This window comes from Podarcis bocagei (genome assembly GCF_964188305.1).
Source record: "Podarcis bocagei genome assembly, chromosome: 17".
Lineage (NCBI taxonomy): Eukaryota > Metazoa > Chordata > Lepidosauria > Squamata > Lacertidae > Podarcis > Podarcis bocagei.
The window spans coordinates 37,144,282-37,166,434 of NC_138143.1; the positions used below are offsets into that span (position 1 = coordinate 37,144,282).

Here is a 22,153-nt window from a genome sequence, read left to right on the forward strand (position 1 = left end):
CTTTACTTCAATATTTTGCAGCGTGTCATATCGCTACAATTGCTATTTCAGATCACACTCCACTTTCTCTTATTATGCTGCTGCCTAATTTTGTTAAATCCTGTTGCCTGATGCTTGAATGTTACACTTTTGATTGGTGATAACTTCAAAATGCAGGGGGAGCCTGAATTTCAGGAATATTTTGAAAATAATGAAGGTTCTGTTTTGTCCTGTGATGTTGAGTAGGAGTCTTGCAAGAGTAACATGAGGGGGAGGAGAAGCACAGGGCTTAGAACGAGAGGAATTTGGATTTTGAAGTTTTTATTAAGTCAATTTGCATCATGTCTTTCCTTGAGTCTTTATCAAAATTTGTAGTGTGCTACATATAAACTGGGATGTGGGTGGCGCTGTGGGTTAAACCACAGAGCCTAGGACTTGCCGATCAGAAGGTCGGTGGTTCGAATCCCCACGACAGGGTGAGCTCCCATTGCTCGGTCCCTGCTCCTGCCAACCTAGCAGTTCAAAAGCACGTCAAAGTGCAAGTAGATAAATAGGTACCACTCTGGCGGGAAGGTAAACGGCGTTTCCATGTGCTGCTGTGGTTCGCCAGAAGCGGCTTAGTCATGCTGGCCACATGACCCAGAAGCGGTACGCTGGCTCCCTTGGCCAATAAAGCAAGATGAGCGCCGCAACCCCAGAGTCGGTCACGACTGGACCTAATGGTCAGGAGTCCCTTTACTTTACCTTACATATAAACTGAATAATTTACTTTCAGTTAAAGCTGAATTTGCAGTGAGATGTTTGTGCCAGAAGTACTGGGAAAGTGGTGAGAGGATGGATAAAATTTTAGTATTCCATTTCAGACAAAAAAAAGGTTGAAATTATATTCCTTTAATTAAGAATTAATGCAACAATGTATACACAACCCCAAAGGATATATATTTAGAGTTTCAAAAATAAAAAATACACTAATACAATATTAAAGAACAGTATCAACCAAAATATGTTTACATTAAAATATACCAATATAAATAAATGGTTAAAGGAATTAATATATTTAAATCATCCAATTAAATCATTACATTAAATCTTTAATTAACTCATCCAATTAAACCTTTGCAATTCACCATATCGACCTCAATAAAATTTATCCTCCGCTTTGGAGCAGCCGTTGCAAATCTCGCAACTCTGTCACAAAGTTGTCAGACTTAGACAACACATATGTCTCTTCATCATCATCATCATCAAGGAATATCTTTTAACTCGTAAAAATGATTGACAGGTTTGTTTTTCGGCAAATGCATGGGTAATCTTGGAGATGATGTTTTTGGCACTCCTTGATGATGTCCGGCTATGTTCAGTGCATATATAAAAAAAGAAAAGTACTATATCTACCTGCAACTACAACAGCTGCGGTATACGTCTTTTCAGTTGGCATTTGACCCTTATGCTCATGCTAAATTAACTCTGTGGCACCCCACAGATTTGAGAGTGGAGAGGCAGTCCTTTTTGTGGAAGAAGTGGACTGAAACGTAGATATCATTGGGGGCGGGGGAGAGTATAGGAATCTATACTTGATTCTGAATTTGAACAGAATCATGGAGGACTGCCTGCCTGCCACAGAGTTGATATCAGAACAGTGGCGTAGCGTGGGTTGTCAGCACCCGGGGCAAGGCAAGTAATTTGCGCCCCCTAACCCGTGGATTTGCGCCCCCTAACCCTAACCCCCAGATGTTGCGACCGGTGCGGCCGGCCCCCCTGCACCCCCCACGCTACGCCACTGTATCAGAACCTCCCTTTCTCCCTCGCACAATGGTCTGTGTGCACATTATAAATGCAAAGCAAGAATTCTGGGTGCTGTAGGGTTGTAACTCTGTGAGAGATAAACTACAGTGCCCAGAATTCTTTGAGGGAAATGATGTGCTTTAAAAGTACAGCTTCCACATTGTACACACCCAGCTCACTTCCGCAATTGAGCTTGCGTATCCTCTTTCGTTTGCGTGCCCAAGCGACGCTTGTGTGCTGTGGCAAGAACAAGCAGAATAACCAGACTAACGGGAACAGCGATTTAATGTCTAAACATATCTGGGCACAGACTGTATCCCTGAGATTCTTAAGAGTAGCAAGTAGCGTTTTAAAGCTGCCTTCAGCTAAGGCTGGGTTCCTGTGCATCTCTGGTGTGGCATAGCTAAGGTAAAAGGTAAAGGACAGAGAAAAATGGGAAATTCTGTATTTTTCGCTCTATAAGATGCACCAGACCACAAGACGCACCTAGTTTTTTGGAGGAGGAAAACAAGGAAAAAAATATTCTGAATCTCAGAAGCCAGAACAGCAAGAGGGATCGCTGTGCAGTGAAAGCAGCAATCCCTCTTGCTGTTCTGGCTTCTGGGATAGCTGCACAGCCTGCACTCGCTCCATAAGACGCACACACAGTTCCCCCTACTTTTTAGGAGGGAAAAGGTGAGTCTTATAGAGCAAAAAATATGGTAGCTTCTGTTTGACATAGCGCAGCAGCATGATGTTGGCTTCGTCAGTGTAAAACACAAACCCAAATTGTAAACCCACTAGCACAGGGATGGGGGAACCTGCAACTCTCGAGATGTTTCTGGATCCCATCCCATCATCCCTGACCAGCATCAACCTTCCCTGGAGTTGATAGGAGCTGGAATCTAACAACATCTGGAGATCTGCTGGTTCCCCATCTAGCAGTTCCATGCAGTTCTAGAATAGCTCGATCTTTCTGCTGTTTGGCACCACTGCAGGGCTAGGATCCAATGCAATGGGGAGTTTTTTTAAAAAAGAAATCCAACAAGGTAAAGCTAAAGCTAAAGGATCTCTGGACAGACAGGTCCAGTCAAAGGCGACTCTGGGGTTGCGGCGCTTATCTGGCTATCAGGCCGAGGGAGGCAGTGTTTGTCCACAGACAGCTTTCCAGGTCATGTGGCATGCATGACTAAACCGCTTCTGGCACAACGGGACACCGTGACGGAAACCAGAGCGCACAGAAATGCTGTTTACCTTCCTGCCACAGTGGTACCTATTTATCTACTTGCACTGATTTGCTTTCGAACTGCTAGGTTGGCAGGAGCTGGGACAGAGCAACGGGAGATCACCCCATCGCAGGGATTCGAACCACCAACCCCTTCTGATCGGCAAGCCCAAGAGGCTCAGTGGTTTAGACTACAGCGCCATCTGCTCCCCTTATAACTCTGGAGTGGCATAGGTGGTCAGCAAAACTGCTCCTCTGCACACCAAGAAGCCCTGGACTTTATGGGGAAGAGGGTTTGCTGTGGATTTCCACCGTCACCCTACCAGCGCCTAAGCGATTTGGGCTCGTTCCAGTGTGGCTGGAGCAGCTATCAGTTCTGACAGCTGCTGTCATTACCGGTGGATAAGCCTCTTCCAGCCGTCTCTCAGCACCTTCGCCCATCTGCTCACGTGCTCATGAACCCTCTGACAATGTCCAGTGCCCTCTTGTGGAAGCCTTAGAGAGCATCTAGGCGGCTTGCTGGCCATGGCAAGAAGTATGGCAAAGCTGGCGTGGGGAAGACTGAGCAAACTGGGGTCTGAGCAGTCCCCAGTCTCAGGAAAGGGGCTTCCGGACAGATGGGGGATTTGGGGAACAGCATCATCTCATAAGGGGACAGGGTTGGGTGGAGGGATGTCAAATGTCAAAAGGCAGAGGGTGGGTTGTCATGACCCTTCAGACGATGGTGCTTCCTGCCCCAGAGTGGCAGGAAGGTCACATGGGGTCTATGGGGCAATCATAGACTGCTGTTATAGTAAATTATTGCTTACATCGGGAGAGTGGCGTTTTCCCAGGAAATCAAAATTTCCCAGGTGTCCCTTATTGACTGTCCATAATTAATTTAAAATTAAATGGCATGGGGAAAGTAGTCTTCTTTTTTTAGAATATGGCCTTGAATATTCCCAATGCAGAAAGATTAGAAATCTAAATATAAGCAATTGTATGAACTTCCGTTGCTTTTTATTAGATGTTTTTGTCATTTTTATTAGATTTTATTTTTTGAGGTTTTTTCTAATTGTAAGGTTTTTTTAAAAAATAATAATGTGTTATAAACTGTTGTAACTTGCCTTGGCAGCTTAGAGTGATGGGGAGTAATAAATTAAAATAATAATACTAACCCCTCCACTTCATTCTGTGTTCAAGATTATTTGTCCTTGTGATGGTACCAGGGCTGCTATGCATGATTCTGCTTTCAACGTTGTTCCATCTGCAGAAGTTTTGTGGTGGACATTCTGCTGGTTCTGCTGAAATCAAGTAAACTTTTTTCATACCACAAATGTCCCAAAAGGGCAGTTGTTGTTGTTGTTTTTGTTCTACTTGTGTTGTGGTAGAGTGCAACAGTGCCCCTACGGATGGCAACAGTGCAGGAAAACTGAGCAAGCACTGTTAAGTTGTGGGTGAACATGTCAGACGACACAGCAATTCTTCAAACAGCTCTTGTTTATTCACAGGCCAGAACAGAACTGAACTGAAGGGTTCAGTCAGCCTGCTTATATAGAGCTCCAGTACAACATAACTGTAACAATTTTCTAAAACTATCATTGAATGTCACTTTCGATCCCTTATTTGCATAACTATCTACAGTATCTCCCTGCTGGCCCAGGGTGAGAACTTCAGTACACAACAAGCACCACAAAGCAACAAATAAGTTGGAATGATGTGTAGATGGTCCAGCATAAATCCATCTCTGATGTACTATTATTTCATCAATAGCATGTCATGGAAAAAATGCAAGTGTATTTACTTGCATTAAGATGTAGCAGAAGTTCCAGGGACCAATTAACTGCACATTTGCATGATGCATGCTGCTTATGCGTCGCTGGGGTTAAATTCCCCTTTACGGCAACCACTGCAGGGAAGATATTTCGCAAGAACTTATGACGGCTTCCCTTGATATTTAGCTTGAACTTCTTCTACTGTGAAGAACACAGCTTGAACATCTGCTAGCTTTCTCTGATCCCCTGTGAGAGCCCCAGGCTCATGGCTCAGGCCAAAACCAACAGGCATGCCTTGTCTCAGGGGCATGTGCAGAGTTCCAGTTGAACTGCGCTTCTTGGAAACACCAGATTCTCTCAAATGAAAATGTTCTTTCCCCCCCACTCTGTTGCAACGAGTCTGCTATTAGATCCTTGGAGGCTTTGAGAAGACAGGAGTAGTATTGTCTGCAACAGATGGCTTTGTAATGCCACATTGTTTCTGGGTTGCAAAGCTGCTGGCTCAGAAGTGAAGTCCCATTAATTGTCCATCATAATTAGGCTAACAGCTTGGAAGCTCCTATGTCCTGAATATGAATTTTTAGGATGTTCTTTGTTGTTATTGTTAAACTCTGCCGGAACGAGCCTGCCTTCGTCCTGAGGATTGTTTAGCAAGAGTTGCTTTCCCCCACCCAGAAGGAGCAATGATCACACAGCCGCTGTTTCCATTCTTCATAAAAGTGAATTGTTCCTCGCTACCAAAGTAACCAAAATTAGGGCACTGGGGGAAACGATCAGATAAGTAATTGACGCAATAATTCAGAGTCTAATCCGATTAAGGAGATTTGTAAGGATTGGGCCATGTGCTCCCGAGGAGTTGTTTTTCTTGGGTGATGGGACGGAAAACACCTGAGGAACAGAAGAAGGATCAACAAAGCTGTAGCAAAGAGTGAAGACAAAGAGGACCACTCATAAAATGCATCACAGGAGAATAGTTAGTGTTGGTTAAAACTGGGCAAGTTCCTCCAAGGTGCAATTTATACATCATCCCAGGCACTCTTAAGAGAAGAGACCGCAGGTTCTTCACTTGCTGGGTGAACACAGCTTCATAAGTTGTGTTCTGCAATGATACGGCCACAAATTATGGCTATTATTGTTGTTGTTGTTGTTGTTTGAATTTATATACCAGGGTGGTTCACAGAATAACATCAAGATATAAAACCACAGAATACATAATAAAAATAAAAACAACACCCCAATCGCCGCCGCCCCCCCAATTTTTTAATAGATGCCCATTTTAAAATAGAGAGATAGATGCAAGATCACAGGACATCGGTTTGAAATGAAAACAATTGCCATTAAATCTAATAGATGCAAAGGACTGCCCATGCCACCACAAAAACTAGTCAGCTGTTAGGTAACAGTGTTGACTATGGGAACAATCAAAAAGACTGCAACCTCAATCATAAAGTGGAACGCAGAATGTGCAGAACCGTTTCGGTGAAGCAATTGTCCCATCTGATAAGGGCTAGACCAGGCAGGCAAAAATTGGATAACTTATTGGAGTTATGCTTTGTGTGGCTCAAAGCCAAGTTGTTACCAAAGTTGGCTGCCACCCCCCCCCCATTCTCTGCCAAACGGTAGCAAAATTCCAGGGGGTTCCAAGCATTCACCCAGGGTTTGTGCTGCTTTGAAGAACTGAAGATGCTGCGGAGACTGCCGTAGCTTTAAGAATTTATTTTTAAAAAAATAATGTCATTGCTTTTATTAAATTACTTCTTGTGTTAATGAGATTTGAAGTTTCCAAATCTCTGGACTTCCCACCTTCCCCTCCATGGGTTCTGTTGTTAAACCTTTTCTACTGCATCTTTTTCAGTAATCCATACTTTTTTATAACTCCATTATCTCCATAGTACTCGTTACATTACAAGTGTTATTACAATCCTGCTAATGTCTTCATCTGCTTACAGTGGTCTCCAAGATAAATTATAAAAAATTCCCCGTTCCTTGTGAAAGTTTTGGTCTTCTTTGTTCCTGAGCTTTCCGGTCAATGTTGCCATTTTGGCATAGTCCAACAGTTTAATTTGCCATTCATCTCTGGTAGGGACTTTATCTGCTTTCCATCTCTGAGCTAGTAGCATCCGTGCTGCTGTCAAAGAAATATTATTTATTCACCTTCAGTCTGCATGGAGGGAGTCCAGATCTTACAGCGTGGTCATTTCAAGTGGGGCTTGTTCCCCATAGCAGTACAGCACTGGAGTCCAATGCATCTCTCCCAGCTAGCCTTCAGCCAGCCTGCCCAAGATGGATCTCAGTCTCTGTTCTTTCCCCTCTTCTTCCCAGCACACCTTCCTAGGGATACTCTTTTCCCATCACTTCACACATGCATCTCATCACCTTGGCAACCTCTGTCTGCCCAGGTCCAAGATTCCTCTTAGATGGGCCATCAACACCTTATTCCAGGGGTCAGCAACCTTTTTCAGCCATGGGCCGGTCCACCGTCCCTCAGACCATGTGGTGGGCCAGACTATATATATATTTGGGGGGGGGGATGAACGAATTCCTATGCCCCACAAATAACCCAGAGATGCATTTTTAAAGAAAGCACACATTCTACTCATGTAAAAACACCAGGCAGGCCCCACAAATAACCCAGAGATACATTTTAAATAAAGGGACACATTCTACTCATGTAAAAACACGCTGATTCCTGGACTGTCCGCGGATTGAGAAGGCAATTGGGCCGCATTCCGGCCCCTGGGCCTTAGGTTGCCTAGCCCTGCCTTATGCCATTGTAAATGCATCTAACCCAGGAGAGATCCTGGCTCGGAAAGGAAACTCGGCTTGTATTTTCCCACAGGCTTCCAATCTTCCCTTCAATACTCCAAATAATCAAAATCCTACCATTTGTAGGGTTTAGGGGGTCCCCCCCAAAAAATCTATGACAATATTTGAAAGCTCCCAGCTGGGGTTAGCTCTCAACAGGTGAAGAAATTTGTTAAGGAAACAACTTGCGTATCTTGCTCTGGGCCATAATGAAGGTTGTGTTATTACTAGTTTAATAAAAAATAAAAAATCAGCCTCATTCAACTGTGGCTTCCAATTCTGGCTGTTTAAGAGAAGTTTATATAAAAAGGGGGAAAACCTAAGGACAGTTAATTAATTGCATCGTGCTTATAAAAATGATTGGTGATAGTGATTATATTATGACTAGTGGAGCAGCAATAAAACTGCTAGCACACCTGCAAAGCTAAGCAGGGTCTGATAGGGTTTCTAGTTGGATGGGGGACTGTGTCTTGAAATTCCTGCATCGCAGGGGGTTGGACTAGATGACCCTCGGGTCCCTTTAAGCTCTATGATTTGAAAGTTAGTTATTTTTAAATTCTTCTAATACGAAGCAGAAAAGTTGCTTCCCATGCTGTGTCAGCCAACAGTCTTTGCTTTATTGCTTGTGTAAGTTGCTTGACCTGAAAAAAAAAGTGTCACTCATTCTCTTATATAAATAAGAGAATATATATAAGCCAGTGTGGTGTAGTGGTTAAGAGTGGTGGACTCATAATCTGGTGAACTGGGTTCGTGTCTCCGCTCCTCCACATGCAGCTGCTGGATGACCTTGGGCAGGTCACACTTCTCTTAAGTCTCTCAGCCTCACTCATCTCACAGAGTGTTTGTTGTGGGGGAAGAAGGGAAAGGAGAATGTTAGCTGCTTTGGGACTCCTTCAGGTAATGATAAAGCGGGATATCAAATCCAAACTCCTCTTCTTCTTCTTCTATTAGCTACAGAACAGAATATTACAGAGTCTTTCCCCTCACTTACACTGAAGTGAGTCAGTGGGCAGAATCAAAGGTCCTTTCTGTCACTGTCCGTTCAAAATATGGTCCACATGAAAAGTGAATTGCCAGTGTTATCTGCCACAATCATCTAATGTTACGTTGAGATTTGGGGGGGGGGGTCAAGAAGGCAATAGAACGGACATCTTGTTTCCAACTGCGCAGCTCTTGTTCAAAATCATAGGGTTTTCTTTTTGTAATATTTTGAACCAAACCCCAGAGTGGCTGTACAGATACAGCCCATTATGCATTAAATGTGTGTTGCTTTATAATGTTCCTGAAGGAAGCACATTTGTCTAGCCTTTGCAGACAGAAGAAGCCACATTGTTTTGTACTGAACAGATAGGTTTTTTTACATTAGATACTGTGTCGGTCTTGTTCTGGCTATTATGGACAGCTTAGCCAGAGTCTTTTGTTTACAGAGTGGGAGGGGACTTTTCCATACAAAGACTGCAGTCTGACCAGAGGCGTCCTGTACACCTTTCTCATCCTGTACAGAAAGGGGTTTTCAGCAACTGCAAATATGTTATGCAAGTTTGGGGTGGGGCAGAGACTGCATCTGCCAAGGTCATCTTCTGCATAGCTGTTAGATAGTCAGAGTGAACCTAAGCAGGTGTTGGTCTGTTGAGTTTCTGGATGCAGAGCTTCCAAGTGTCCCTGTTTTCCAGGGACAGTCCTGGATTTACAGAAGCCATCCCAGTTTCTGATTTGGTCCTGGAATGTCCCGCTTTTCCTTAAAGGTAAAGGCAAAGGGACCCCTGACCATTTGGTCCAGTCGTGACCGACTCTGGGGTTGCGGCGCTCATCTCGCTTTATTGGCCGAGGGAGCCGGCGTACAGCTTCCGGGTCATGTGGCCAGCATGACTAAGCCACTTCTGGTGAACCAGAGCAGCACACGGAAACGCCATTTACCTTCCCGTCGGAGCAGTACCTATTTATCTACTTCCACTCGTGTGCTTTCAAACTGCTAGGTGGGCAGGAGCAGGGACCGAGCAACGGGAGCTCACCCCGTTGTGGGGATTCGAACCACCGATCTTCTGATCGGCAAGTCCTAGGCTCTGTGGTTTAACCCACAGCGCCACCCGCATCCCGCTTTTCCTTAGGACATCCTTCTTTTCCTCAGAAAAATGTTGGTGGGTATGGTAAGATGTCCCTACTTCTATCAGAGAAACGCTGGAGGGTATGGAGTTACACAACCCCCAAGCCATTTAAAAACTTCCCTAAACAGTGGTACCTTGGTTCTCAAACTTAATCCGTTCTGGAAGTCCATTCCAAAACCAAAGCGTTCCAAAACCAATGCACGCTTTCCCATAGAAAGCAGTGCAAAACAGATAAATCTGTTCCAGCCTTTCAAAAGCAACCCCTAAAACAGCAATTTAACATGAATTTTACTATCCAACGAGACCATCGATCCATAACATGAAAGCAATAAACAATGTACTGCAATCACACAACCAATCCATCAGTAGCTGAACTGGGTTCTACGCAGTCACAAAAACAGAACAAAAAAAGACCCCACGAAAACAAAAACACAAAATAAATAGCAAAACCAGACAGACACTCAAAACAGAAGTGTGGCACTCAAAATGGAGGGGGGGGAAAGTTCACAAACGGGAACACTTGTTTCCGGGTTTGCAGTGTTTGGGTTCCAAGTTGTTTGAGTACCAAAGCATTTGAGAACCAAGATACCACTATACAGGGATGCATTCAGATGTCTTCTAAAGGTTGTATAGTTACTTATCTCCTTGGCTCAGGGGACGCTTGGAGGGTTTGTTCTCAATTTCTTAATGAGGGACTCTGCTTCCTGCCACAAACCCTAACGGTGCACATTGTGCCTTGTGTTCCCGGGATAGGATGTACTGCAGGAAAACAGGTTTTGCAAACACACACACTCCTCCAGCAGCAGAAACCGATGTGATTTACCAGCCCGTAGAAAGGAGCAAAATGTCGGGTGGCCTGTGACTACCTGCCCTTCTTGTGCATTTCCCAACAGAAGGGTGCTCTTTGGATGCAACTGACGTGCTTGCTGCAGTTCCCACGCCGACAAGGCCGGGTTGCTTGATGTCTGCGTCCAAATGGCAACTGACATATTTCTAACAATCGGCGTGGCTAATGCAAGGGATTGGCTCCGATGGGATTTCACAGTTCTCGACGCTCCTGTCCTTGAAATGATGGGAAAGCATCATGTGCCTTCAGTTGGCAATTATCACAGGCAGTGCATCTCTCGGCCCATCACAAAAGCTTTTAAGCTTGTCAGCTATAGCTTTAGGATTCCCACCCCCACCCCCACCCCACCTTCCTAAGGTCTGTTTTGCAAGCCTGGTTTTTTTAATGATCATGATGTGGCAAGAAAGTGGTTCTTTCCTGCTTAAAGTATATGTATTACATTTAACCACTTCTGCTAGAAGGAGATCGTTTAAGGAACCCAGGGTCATTGGGAAAGAGTTCTGTGTTGGTTTTTGCAAGGGCAGTGAGTGGGGATGGAGGAGGAATTTGATTCGGTATGCATTTAAAGCCAACTCTGTCAAACTTGGACTTTCCAAAACAATATAAGAACCAAAACACAGCTATCCTTCAAAATTCTCACTCCTCCGAATTTTGCAATGCACTTCTGCAACCAAACAATAATTACAAAAATGAATATATATTAAGAAGCAGATACATAGCTGTCAACTTACAGATTTGAAAATAAGGGACCAGCAGCCTCGAAAATAAGGGATCAGCAGCCAGAACAGACATTGGGGCAGATAGCATAGTCTGTGGCAGAAGATGAACTGCAGAGGAATAGAAACAGGGCTGCCTGTGGTGAAGTGGAGTGCAGAATGATTCCTTTCTCCATCTCTAGTCACAACCTAGCAAAGGAATTGACCAAGCATAAGCTGTGCAGCCCTCATTTGCTCTCTCATTGCAATGCTCACTGAGACCTAAATGTTCTTTTCATCTGGAGCCATAGAAACTGAAGGCGACTAGTTGTGTGTGCCAGTAGAACAGGAGCGGCTAAGCTCTGATCCTCCATCATCCCTGACCAATGGCCATGCCGGTTGGGGCTGGTGGAAGCTGAGCAGAATAGCCTCTGCAGGTTCCTCATCCCTGCACTAGAACATCAGTGGAGACTGTTATGTACTGAAGTTCTCACCCTGGGCCAGCAGGGGGATACTGTAGATAGTTATGCAAATAAGGGATCGAAAGTGACTTTCAGTGATTGGATAGTTTTAGAAAATTGTTGCAGTTACATTGTACTGGAGCTCTATATTAGCAGGCTGACTGAACCCTTCAGTTCAGTTCAGTTCTGTCCTGGCCTGTGAATAAACAAGAGCTGTTTGAAGAATCGCTGTGTCGTCTGATGTGTTCACCCACAACTTAACACAGACATTCTGTTGTTCCTTTTTTTAAGTTGTGGCACAGGCAATAATTGCGAGTATATTCAGCTTATGCTTGATTTCAGGGCATCCAACGGTCTTGAGTTGCAGTAGGGGTAAGAAAATTAAGGAGGCACATGTGTTTTACCCCCAAGGTAAAGGACCCCCGGACAGTTTTTTTTTTATATAAAATTTTTTATTGGTTTTTCACAATTTATATAAACACAAACAATACACAATACAAACATACAAACACATAAACAAACATGTATAATTTCGAATCCTTTTTTCTTAAACCTTACTTCGCCGACTTCCCCGTACCTCCCCTTTCTGCATCCCAATTCCCAAATTTATTTCAGCAAATCCTCCCCCTTTATTTTATCTAATTTTCCCTTGTTCTTTTCTTTTACTTAATCTTTTACAGCTGTAATCCCCTGTTTTCTATAACCTCAACTTTTTAGCACTCATTAATTTTACAGTATTTCTTAAGGTAAATTTTAAATTTCTTCCAATCTTCTTCCGCCGTCTCTTTCCCCTGGTCTCGGATTCTGCCAGTCATTTCAGCCAGTCCCATATAATCTATCACCTTCATCTGCCATTCTTCCAGAGTGGGTAGGATCCCCGGACAGTTAAGTCTGGTCAAAGGCGACTATGGAGTTGTGGTGCTCGTCTCGCTTTCAGGCTGAGGGAGCTGGGGTTTATCCACAGACAGCTTTCCGGGTCATGTGGCCAGCATGACTAAAGCACTTCTGGCGCAATGGGACACCGTGATGGAAACCAGAGTGCACAGAAACGCCTTTTACCTTTCCACCACAACAGTACCTATTTATCTACTTGCACTGGTGTGCTTTTGAACTGCTAGGTTGGCAGGAGCTGGGACACAGCAACGGGAGCTCACCCCATCCTGGGGATTTGAACCATCGACCTTCTGATCAGCAAGCCCAAGAGGCTCAGTGGTTTAGACCACAGTGCCACCCACGTCCCTCCACCATACTAGAATACTAATATTTGTATAGCACAAAAAGGGGAGAATATCCTAGACCCATGTTCTACTGAAAGTCTTGTCTGAATTATCACATACTTCTCATCTTCTTGCACAGGCAGAAAGGCAGATGAACCAATGTCCCAAACACTAAGCAAGAGGTAGCATCCAGAGGCGCGAGCCGATCTCACAAAATGCGAAGCACGTGAACAACTCCGCTGGGTTAAAGCCAACATTAAGTACACACACGTAAGTCTCGCGGCGCGGTTGGATTCAGTTTATTCATTTGGGTTCTGAGTCAGATCATTCATCCTGGGGGAGGGCAGAAAAGCCCAAAGCAAACAGAAGTCATGCTACCTTTTAACCACAGCAAATTTGGAAAGATCATGACAGGTTGATCAATAGCTGCTGAAGTGCTGAGCTCTCTTCCTCTGCAGGCGTGTGCACTTAATTCAGCAGCTTGTTTCGTCCAGGACGGCACTTTTTTTTTGCATAACTTTGGCCTAAACCTTAGGCCCTAAAGAAAGCTCTAGAAAGGGAGGAGCCATTTTGGTCCAGCTGTGCATTTCAGAAAAGTTAACGGATATGAATGTGCCTTTCTGGACTATTTATTTCCTCGCAGCTAGCACAGAGGAAGCAAACCAATCTCCCATTCCCACCACCCTTCTGAGTAATACCCCTCCCCACCTTCTCACTATATAGAAGGATCTGGCAACTTCTGTTTCAGTGTATCTGAAGAAGTGTGCATGCACACAAAAGCTCATACCAATAACAAACTTTGTTGGTCTTTAAGGTGCTACTGGAAGGAATTTTTTTATTTTGACTATGGCAGACCAACATGGCTACCTATCTGTAACATGGTCCCTCGCTTAGCATTGTGTCTGAACTCAGGATTGTGGCTTGTTTCACTCCAACAAACCATGGTTGGCAAGCCAAGAACAAACTCAAGCTACAGATTGTGGTTTGTTGAGAGTGAAACAAACCAAAAAGCCCAGATTCGGATACAGTCGTGGTTTGCTTCCTCTGCGTATTAGCAGGGGAAAGCGACAGCCTAGAAAGGCACAAACATGGTGCACCATTAACCATGGCTGGCCACAACGTACATATGAGGCCTGTATGAGGGTTGCATGGGTCAGTGGGCTACACTATATGGTTACACACCATCCCAATCTCTCAGTGGTGCGAGATTCCAGGAGACTAGGTGTTTATCCAGGGTTTGTATTTCCTTTGGAAATGAGGCAGTGGAAACTGTGGTGTCTTTATGATATATGGTTAATTTACACACATATATATACAACCTGAGCCAATGATGGAGGGGCTCACAGCATTACACTTCAATAGGTTCTTGCTTCTCCCATGGCCACAGTCTTGGATGCCAGCAGAAATCGGAAAGGCCCTCTGTCCCCCTGCTCAGCTTTCTGCGTTTAACCAACACTTTTTCTGTCTATCCTATATCTCAGCCAACTCTGCTTTTTCCCTCCGAACTACCCCCCATGGAAAGGGGAGGCTCACTGCCACCCAGCACAGAGTATCTCCTTGTTAATCACCTATTACCTCTTTTTTTATTCTCCCTAATGGCTCTTCTCCAGAGTGATTTCCAGAGCACAGAAAATCTGGTTTGGTCTGTATTTTGACACTGCTAAATTCAGCATCTAGCAGCCCATTTCAGTACTCCAAGCAATGATTAAACCCCAACACTCACTAGACCTAGGAATTTAGCGGAGAATCTGGCACCTGGGAATTTAGGGGAGTCAAGGCACCCACAAACTCATACCATTATGTTACGCAACTATCTACGTGTGATTTGCTCACTGTATTTAACAACAATGCGGTTTCTACATGGGAATAGGGCTCTCTTAACAACTGCTCTCCTGCCAACCTAGCAGTTCGAAAGCACGTCAAAGTGCAAGTAGATAAATAGGTACCGCTCCGGCGGGAAGGTAAATGGCGTTTCTGTGCACTGCTCTGGTTTAGCTAGAAGCAGCTTAGTCATGCTGTCCACATGACCCGGAAGCTGTACGCCGGCTCCCTCGGCCAATAAAGCGAGATGAGCGCTGCAACCCCAGAGTCGTCCACGACTGGACTTAACGATCAGGGGTCCCTTTACCTTTTAACAACTGTTAGCTCTCTTAAACTACAGTTCCCAGGATTCTTTGGGAGAAGTAATGACTGTTTAAAGTGGTATGGTACTGCTTTAACTGTATGGTGCAGATGGAGCCTCAATGTAGGATGGGAATGAATGAAAAGGACCACAGAACATTTTGCCTTCAGAGTGTTTTACTAGATAGACTCACGGCTCCCAGAAGTTCAATATTCTTGCTTGTTGTTTATCTGACTCAGGCAAGTTTACCACCTATGAGAAACTTGATTTGCTGAGAAAATTAGAAATGAGGATATTAATTTAATGCCCTGTGTCATTCGGTATAAACTGCTGTGGAAATGCCTTATCAGCTTCCTCTTCCAGATAGCATTTCCCTTGGTTTTTGTAACCATAGCAATCTCAGTGCTTGTATTCATTTGACTTGCATCTTTGTGCAGCACGACTCTTATCATGTTCTAAATGGAGCCTTGTTTTCTAATGAACTGGGGTGGTGGGCAAATAAATTTGACTCACTCAATGAGAAAATAACATTCTAAAGAGAAAATGTTCATCAACTGTAGCTCAGAAGGCTCCACCGTAAAGCCACAAATACGGGTAAATGGAATTGTCCGAAAGGTGAAACAAAGATCTTGCCTGCCTCTGAAATACCTATGCTAGGAGAGGATATATTTAAAGCCATCATCACCCAAACAGCCTTGTAAAAGGTTAAAAAAAACAAAAACATTTACTCACTCATAGTTTCTGTTGCAGAATATCAGATACAGCAGCTTTGTTCAGGCAGGCTTAAAATGGTAATTCAGTTACAAAAGACATGCTTAAGTCTGGTTGAAGGTGGTGTCTGAGCAGTTAAGCTCAGATATGCAGATTGTTCTGACATTTCTGGCTTGGCGTTGAGATGAAGAGGTAAGAGTGAAGAGAGGCAACAAGGGATGTGCCCACATAGGCAGGGCTAGATTTGATGAGGTTGGATGAGGCCCTAAGCTACTGAAGGTAATGGGGCCCTTTATATGTCCAGCTGTCCTTTGTCAACAACAAATTGTCACTGTTTTTTGTGTTGAATATATGCTATATGGCAATTTATGGACCTAATAGGTATCTCAAGCCATTTGCACATGTAGCCATACAACCAGTCCATGCAGAATGTAGGCACCCTATATGTAGAAATGAGCAAACCAGTGATATTTTAGGGAGCTGGCTAGCAGGGGGAGCCCATTACTCACATAATAGGAGCATACACAACGCAAAACACTGTTGCTGGATGTAGGTTTTATTTTGTTTTTTTATCTTATATTTTGGAAATGTACATCCAGGTGTGTTTTTTTCATTTAATTTTTTTGGGGGCCCCCAAGAGAATGGGGCCCTAAGCTATAGCTTGCTTAGCTTATACGTAAATCCGGCACTGCGCACAAGTAAGGAGAATATTTAGATGGCTACGCCCTTCCCCTGTCAGGGCACAATGGGAGTTCTCTCTAGCAAACTTACAGGAAAGCTCTGAGCTTCAGCTCCTATCATGTGCCTATCTAGAAAACATGCATTGTTGGTTTGAGGTCACATTAAATATCCCACATGTGTTGCTTTGAGGCAATATATAAATAGAGCTATTGCACAGGCCAGGAGGAGCTAGCATAGCACCTTTCAGATGCTGCGGAACTACAGTTCCCATCATCCCTGACCATTGGCCATGCTGGCTGGGTGTGCTGGTCCCGGAGGGAAGGATACCGTTGGCGTAGTCAAAGTCCAGTCCTGGGTCACTGGGCTGCAAACAGTTCACAAGGAGCAGGGCGAGGTCCGAAGCAGGAAGCCGGGCGGGGACAGGAACACTGGGGGAAACAGGACTGGATGCTGGCTGAAACAGCTCATCAACGACGTTGCTCCCGCAACCTGGGACCGGGCTGATCTTCTCTCAGGCCAGGGGCGGTCCCGGCCCCCAGGAGACCCACCTCTCCTGGCCTTAAGGCGAGCACTCCTCCTGGGAGAAACCAGTTCCCTTCGCCTCTCTGCCCTGAGCCTCTGCAGTTCAGGAGAGGCTGAAGGGTTACTGGACCCAGGGGGAGACTCACCTGTAGGCACTGAGTCCTCAACCACCTACGGAGCCAGAGTGGATTCACCTGGTGCCTGCTCCTGAGGATCCGGCACAGGTGCAGGCACTTCAGAATCAAGGCCCTGCCCCAGTTCAGACGGCCCTGGAGGCGGGGAGTCCTGTGCAGGCTGGGATTCTTCCGGTTCAGCCTCTGAATCGGTTTCCCAGGCCATCACACTGATGAGAGTTGGAGTCCCACAACATCCAATGGACACCATGTTGCCTACCCTGGCTTAGGCAGAGTGTTCTGGGCCCGGGGGTAACCCATGAAACACGGTCCAGGACTGGTCCAGAATCCAAAGGTTCCGCTGGGAGTCAGTCCGACAGGGCTGAGGCAGGTACAGGTACCAGGCAAGGACAGGTACAGGATCTAGCACACAGCAATGTTGCTCCCGCAACCTGGGGCGGGGTCCGACAGCCTTTTATCTTTGTCAGGGTAACGGCCGGTCCTGATCCCCTGGCCACTCACCTCCGTTTCGCCCGAAGGCGAGCACTCCTCCTGCGAGTACTCAGGTCTCTCCTTCTCTCAGACCTTAGTCTCTGCAGCTCGGGAGACATCGGTGGGTTACTAGACCCAGGGGTCACCTCAGTCTCCCCTGACCCAACCGGTAGTGGAGCAGCTGTAAGTGGTTGCTCAGCTGAAGGCAACGAGGTCATCCCTGCATCTGGAGCCAGGGCAGGCTCCGGCCCCTGACTCGGGCCAGCTGGAGTTTGTTTCAGGGGAACTTGTGCAGACTGGGACTCTTCGGGATCAGGCCCCAGACTAGGTTCAGATGATGCCTGAGGCAAAGGATCCGGTGCAGACTGAGTCTCCTCTGGTTCCGAGCCCGAGCCCGAATCCCAGGCCATCACACAGTCTCAATCAAGAGCAGGGGGTAATGCTTGCTTCATGATAACTAGCCAAGTGTGAGTCTTGCAAGCTGCCCATTCAATTCAGTATGGGTTTTGCAAGTAGTTTCCTGGCAGACTCTTTGAGTCCGATCTGTCTGTCTTCCCATCTGCAGCCTTAATGACCCACCTGAGACAGCCACCCCATAGCGGAGCCGTCAGTTCTCTCCTTGGGTCAGCCAATTTCTCTAATTAGCTAGAGTTTTCAAAGCAGCAATGGGCTTTGTTTCCATTACGGTCTCTTCATGCACCCAGGACACAGTGTATGTTTCCATACTGAACACTCATCAAAGAACTTGTTCTCTCTCGTAAGACATCCCAGCAAAGAACATTTTCAACCTTCCTGGAACATTTTCAACCTTCCTGGATGTATGCATATTTATGGAGAACAAATACTTTGCCCGTGATCGCCACTGTTGCCTTCGTAAAACTTTCCCCTCTGGGTTTTGGTCTCCTGAAGTACCATCCTGCAATGCATCTTAGACATTCATAATAAAGACCTGAGGAAATTAACATCCAGCAGTTTTTCTCCGGATTATACTCCTCTCCCCTTCGCTCTCATGCTTGCCTTGTTCTAGCCAGCTTTTGGGACCACCAGGATCTAAGCTGAACTTGATCAGATGCTAACCAGCAATAGAAAAACGGTTGCAGGTTTCCTCTGAGTGCAACTGTACTTCAACTCCCACCAGACCAAGTCAATATGACCAGTGGTCAGGGAGGATGGGAGTTTAGGTCCAACAATATCTGAAGTATACCTGAAGGAGCGTCTCCACCCCCATCCTTCAGCCCAGACACTGAGGTCCAGCTCTGAGGGCCTTCTGGTGGTTCCCTCACTGTGAGAAGTGAGGCCACAGGGAACCAGGCAGAGGGCCTTCTCGGTGGTGGCACCTGCCCTGTGGAACGCCCTCCCATCAGATGCCAAGGAAATAAACAACTATCTGACTTTTAGAAGACATCCGAAGGCAGCCCTGTTTAGGGAAGTTTTTAATGTTTGATGTTTTATCGTGTTTTTAATATTCTGTTGGGAGCTGCCCAGAGTGGCTGGGGAAGTCCAGCCAGATGGATACGGTATAAATAATAAACTGTTGTTGTTGTTGTTGTTATGAGCCATGGGTTCCCTATCCTTGCTGTAGAACTGGACCCTGAACCCTCCTTCAAGCAAATCTGTAGGGACTGTGGCCTCAGATTACCTCTTCCCAGGGAACTCTGGGATATGTAGTTCCGTGATGGGAAGAGGGGTCTCCTAACAACTCTCAGCACCCTTGGCAAACTACAGTTCCCATGATTCTTTGCAGAAGACCATGGCTGTTTAAAGTGATGTGATACTGCTTTGGACGTATAGTGCAGATGGGGCCTAAGCGTTTTGGCTGAAATAATTATTTACCGTATTTTTCGCCCCATAAGACGCACCGGCCCATAAGACGCACCTAGATTTTAGGGGGGGAAATAAAGGGGAAAAAAATTATTTTCCCCCCAGGTGCGCTGCGCTAATCCAGAAGCTTGGGGCAAGCTGAGGTCAGCGCGCCCCAAGCTTCTGCGTGCCGGCAAGCAGTCCGCTGCCGCCCCAAGCCTCCCGCACCCGGCAGGAGGTCCCGCTGGGTGCGCAAGGCTTGGGGCGGCAGCGGACTGCTTGCGCGCACCTAGAAGCTTGGGGCGTGCTGAGCTCAGCACGCCCCAAGCTTCTGCATGCCGGCAAGCAGTCCGCTGCCGCCCCAAGCCTCCCGCACCCGGCAGGAGGTCCCGCCGGGTGCGCAAGGCTTGGGGCGGCAGCGGACTGCTTGCGCGCACCTAGAAGCTTGGGGCGTGCTGAGCTCAGCACGCCCCAAGCTTCTGCATGCCGGCAAGCAGTCCGCTGCCGCCCCAAGCTTCCCGCACCCGGCAGGAGGTCCCGCCGGGTGCGCAAGGCTTGGGGCGGCAGCGGACTGCTTGCGCGCACCTAGAAGCTTGGGGCGTGCTGAGCTCAGCACGCCCCAAGCTTCTGCATGCCGGCAAGCAGTCCGCTGCCGCCCCAAGCCTCCCGCACCCGGCAGGAGGTCCCGCCGGGTGCGCGAGGCTTGGGGCGGCAGCGGACTGCTTGCGCGCACCTAGAAGCTTGGGGCCAGCTGAGCTCAGCCCGCCCCAAGCTTCTAGGTGCGCGCAAGCAGTCCGCTGCCGCCCCAAGCCTCGCGCACCCAGCGGGACCTCCTGCCGGGTGCGCGAGGCTTGCAGACACTCGCCCGAAGCAGGGGGAGCCCTCCAGAGGGCTCCCCGTGCTTCGGGCGACAGGCTGCCGCCCCAAGCCTCGCGCACCCGGTCGGACCTCCTGCCGGGCGCGCGAGGCTTGCAGGCATTCGCCCCATAAGACGCACCCCGATTTCCCCTTCATTTTTGGAGGGGGAAAAGTGCGTCTTATGGGGCGAAAAATACGGTAAATCCAGTCTCCCTCAGCTCAAACTCAACACACTGGCTCCCTAGTTAGAGATCATTCTTAGAAAAAGATTGCTTTCTCCCTCCCATGTTTCCAAATTACTTTATGCATGCCTACCTTTAAAAAGAGTTTGGAACTCATTATCTACACACCGATAACTTCTGCTTTTAGGTTTACAGAGATACGTCTTAGTAATAACTCTTAACAAAACCTTGCACATGAAGAATATTTCTGTAACAGAAAGGAATGTGGGGTCTCCTTGTCTGAAGACTCCAAAAGTGAACCTTCTTGGAGAAAATCCAATGATTCTTGTCATCTGATAAAGACACCCTGTGTCCTTTTAAAATGTGGTTCTTTGGGGGGTGGGGGCTATTGAGTTGTTTTTATTTTTATTAGGTATTTTGTGGTTTTATATCTTGATTTTATTCTGTGAACTGCCCTGAGACCCCTGGGTATAGGGTGGTATAATAATAATAATAATAATAATAATAATAATAATAATAATAATAATAGGGATGGCATGTTTCTTGCACAGGTAAATGGAAGATCTGGAGACACGCAAGGCACGTCGGATAGAGCAGATGGTAGCCAAATGGCTGCGGCGGTCACGGGATCATGCAGCCAGGTAAGTATTTTAAGGAAATGTCATTAAAAGGGGGGATGTGGGATACCCTAGTTTCATAGGGGCATAGTTTGGAAGTGGGTGATTTCTTGTACCTCCTCTTGTCACTTGGGCCTCAGGTGGTAGTTATGGCAAGCAGTACCTATTACCAGACCCTCTGCTGATATTCCTACGGCAGTCCTTCACTATGCAAGTGGCAAACACCCTCAATTTTTACCCTCAATTGTAGCATTTTATGCATTGCAACCTGCTGTTGTTGTTATTGATTATAGTTTAGTAATTATTTGTTGTGATTAAGAGTAGATTTCTGTTTAATTATTACTTGGTGATATGTTGAGTTAATTTTATTGTGTTCGATTGATTGATTGATTGATTGATTGATTGGATTGAATTTATATACCGCCCTGTACCTGGGGGTCTCAGGGTGGTTCACGGAATAAGATCAATATATAAAACCACAAAAATACCTAATAAAAATAAAAACAGCAACCCAATAGCCAGCCAGCCCCAGAAAAAAAAACATTTTAAAAGTAATGTAAATTAGATCAACCAAAGGCCTGGTTAAAGAGAAACGTTTTTGTCTGCTGCCTAAAAGTGTATAATGAAGGGGCCTGGCAAACTTCCCTGGGGAGAGTATTCCAGAGATGGGGAGCCACTGCAGAGAAGGCCCTGTTCTCGTGTTGCCACTCTCTGGACCGCTCAAGAAGGTGGCACATGAAGGAGGGCCTCAGAAGATGATCTCGGGGTCCGGGTAGGTTCATATGGAAAGAGGCGGTCCTTGAGGTATTGTGGTCCTGAGCCGTTTAAGGCTTTATAGGTCAAAACCAGCACTTTGAATTGGGCCCAGAAACTAATTGGTAGCCAGTGCAGACAGACCGGGATCAGTGTAATATGCTCAGACCATCTTGCTCTGGTGAGCAACCTGGCCGCTGAATTCTGCACCAGCTGAAGTTTCCGAACCGTCTTCAGAGGCAGCCCTACGTATAACGCATTCTAATAGATGGTTGGAAACAGGCGTCTCCCCACAAAAGGATTATGTACCTGGACTCTGCACGTATATGTGAAACCACGTAAAGTCGGGAGGGTGCTGTTGAGAGAGGCTGTGAAACAGCTATCTCTCTCAATGGATCCCAATCATCCCACCTGCCTTCTCTGGGTGGTGATGAACCTCAGCATGTAATA

General features: G+C 46.2%; 1 protein-coding gene across 2 annotated transcripts in view; it reads left to right on the plus strand.

Moving 5' to 3' along the window:
• The window catches only part of FRMPD1 (FERM and PDZ domain containing 1), an 82,822-nt gene that overhangs the window by 24,575 nt on the left and 36,094 nt on the right, over nt 1-22,153 (plus strand). The window contains exons 2-3 of one of the 2 annotated variants that reach the window (XM_081176080.1): nt 12,992-13,122; nt 20,885-20,974. In XM_081176080.1, the coding sequence (XP_081032206.1) occupies nt 20,889-20,974 (86 nt within the window). In that variant the 5' untranslated portion in view covers nt 12,992-13,122; nt 20,885-20,888. The remainder of the gene's footprint in view (nt 1-12,991; nt 13,123-20,884; nt 20,975-22,153) is intronic. The other variant, XM_081176081.1, reaches the window with a different exon arrangement.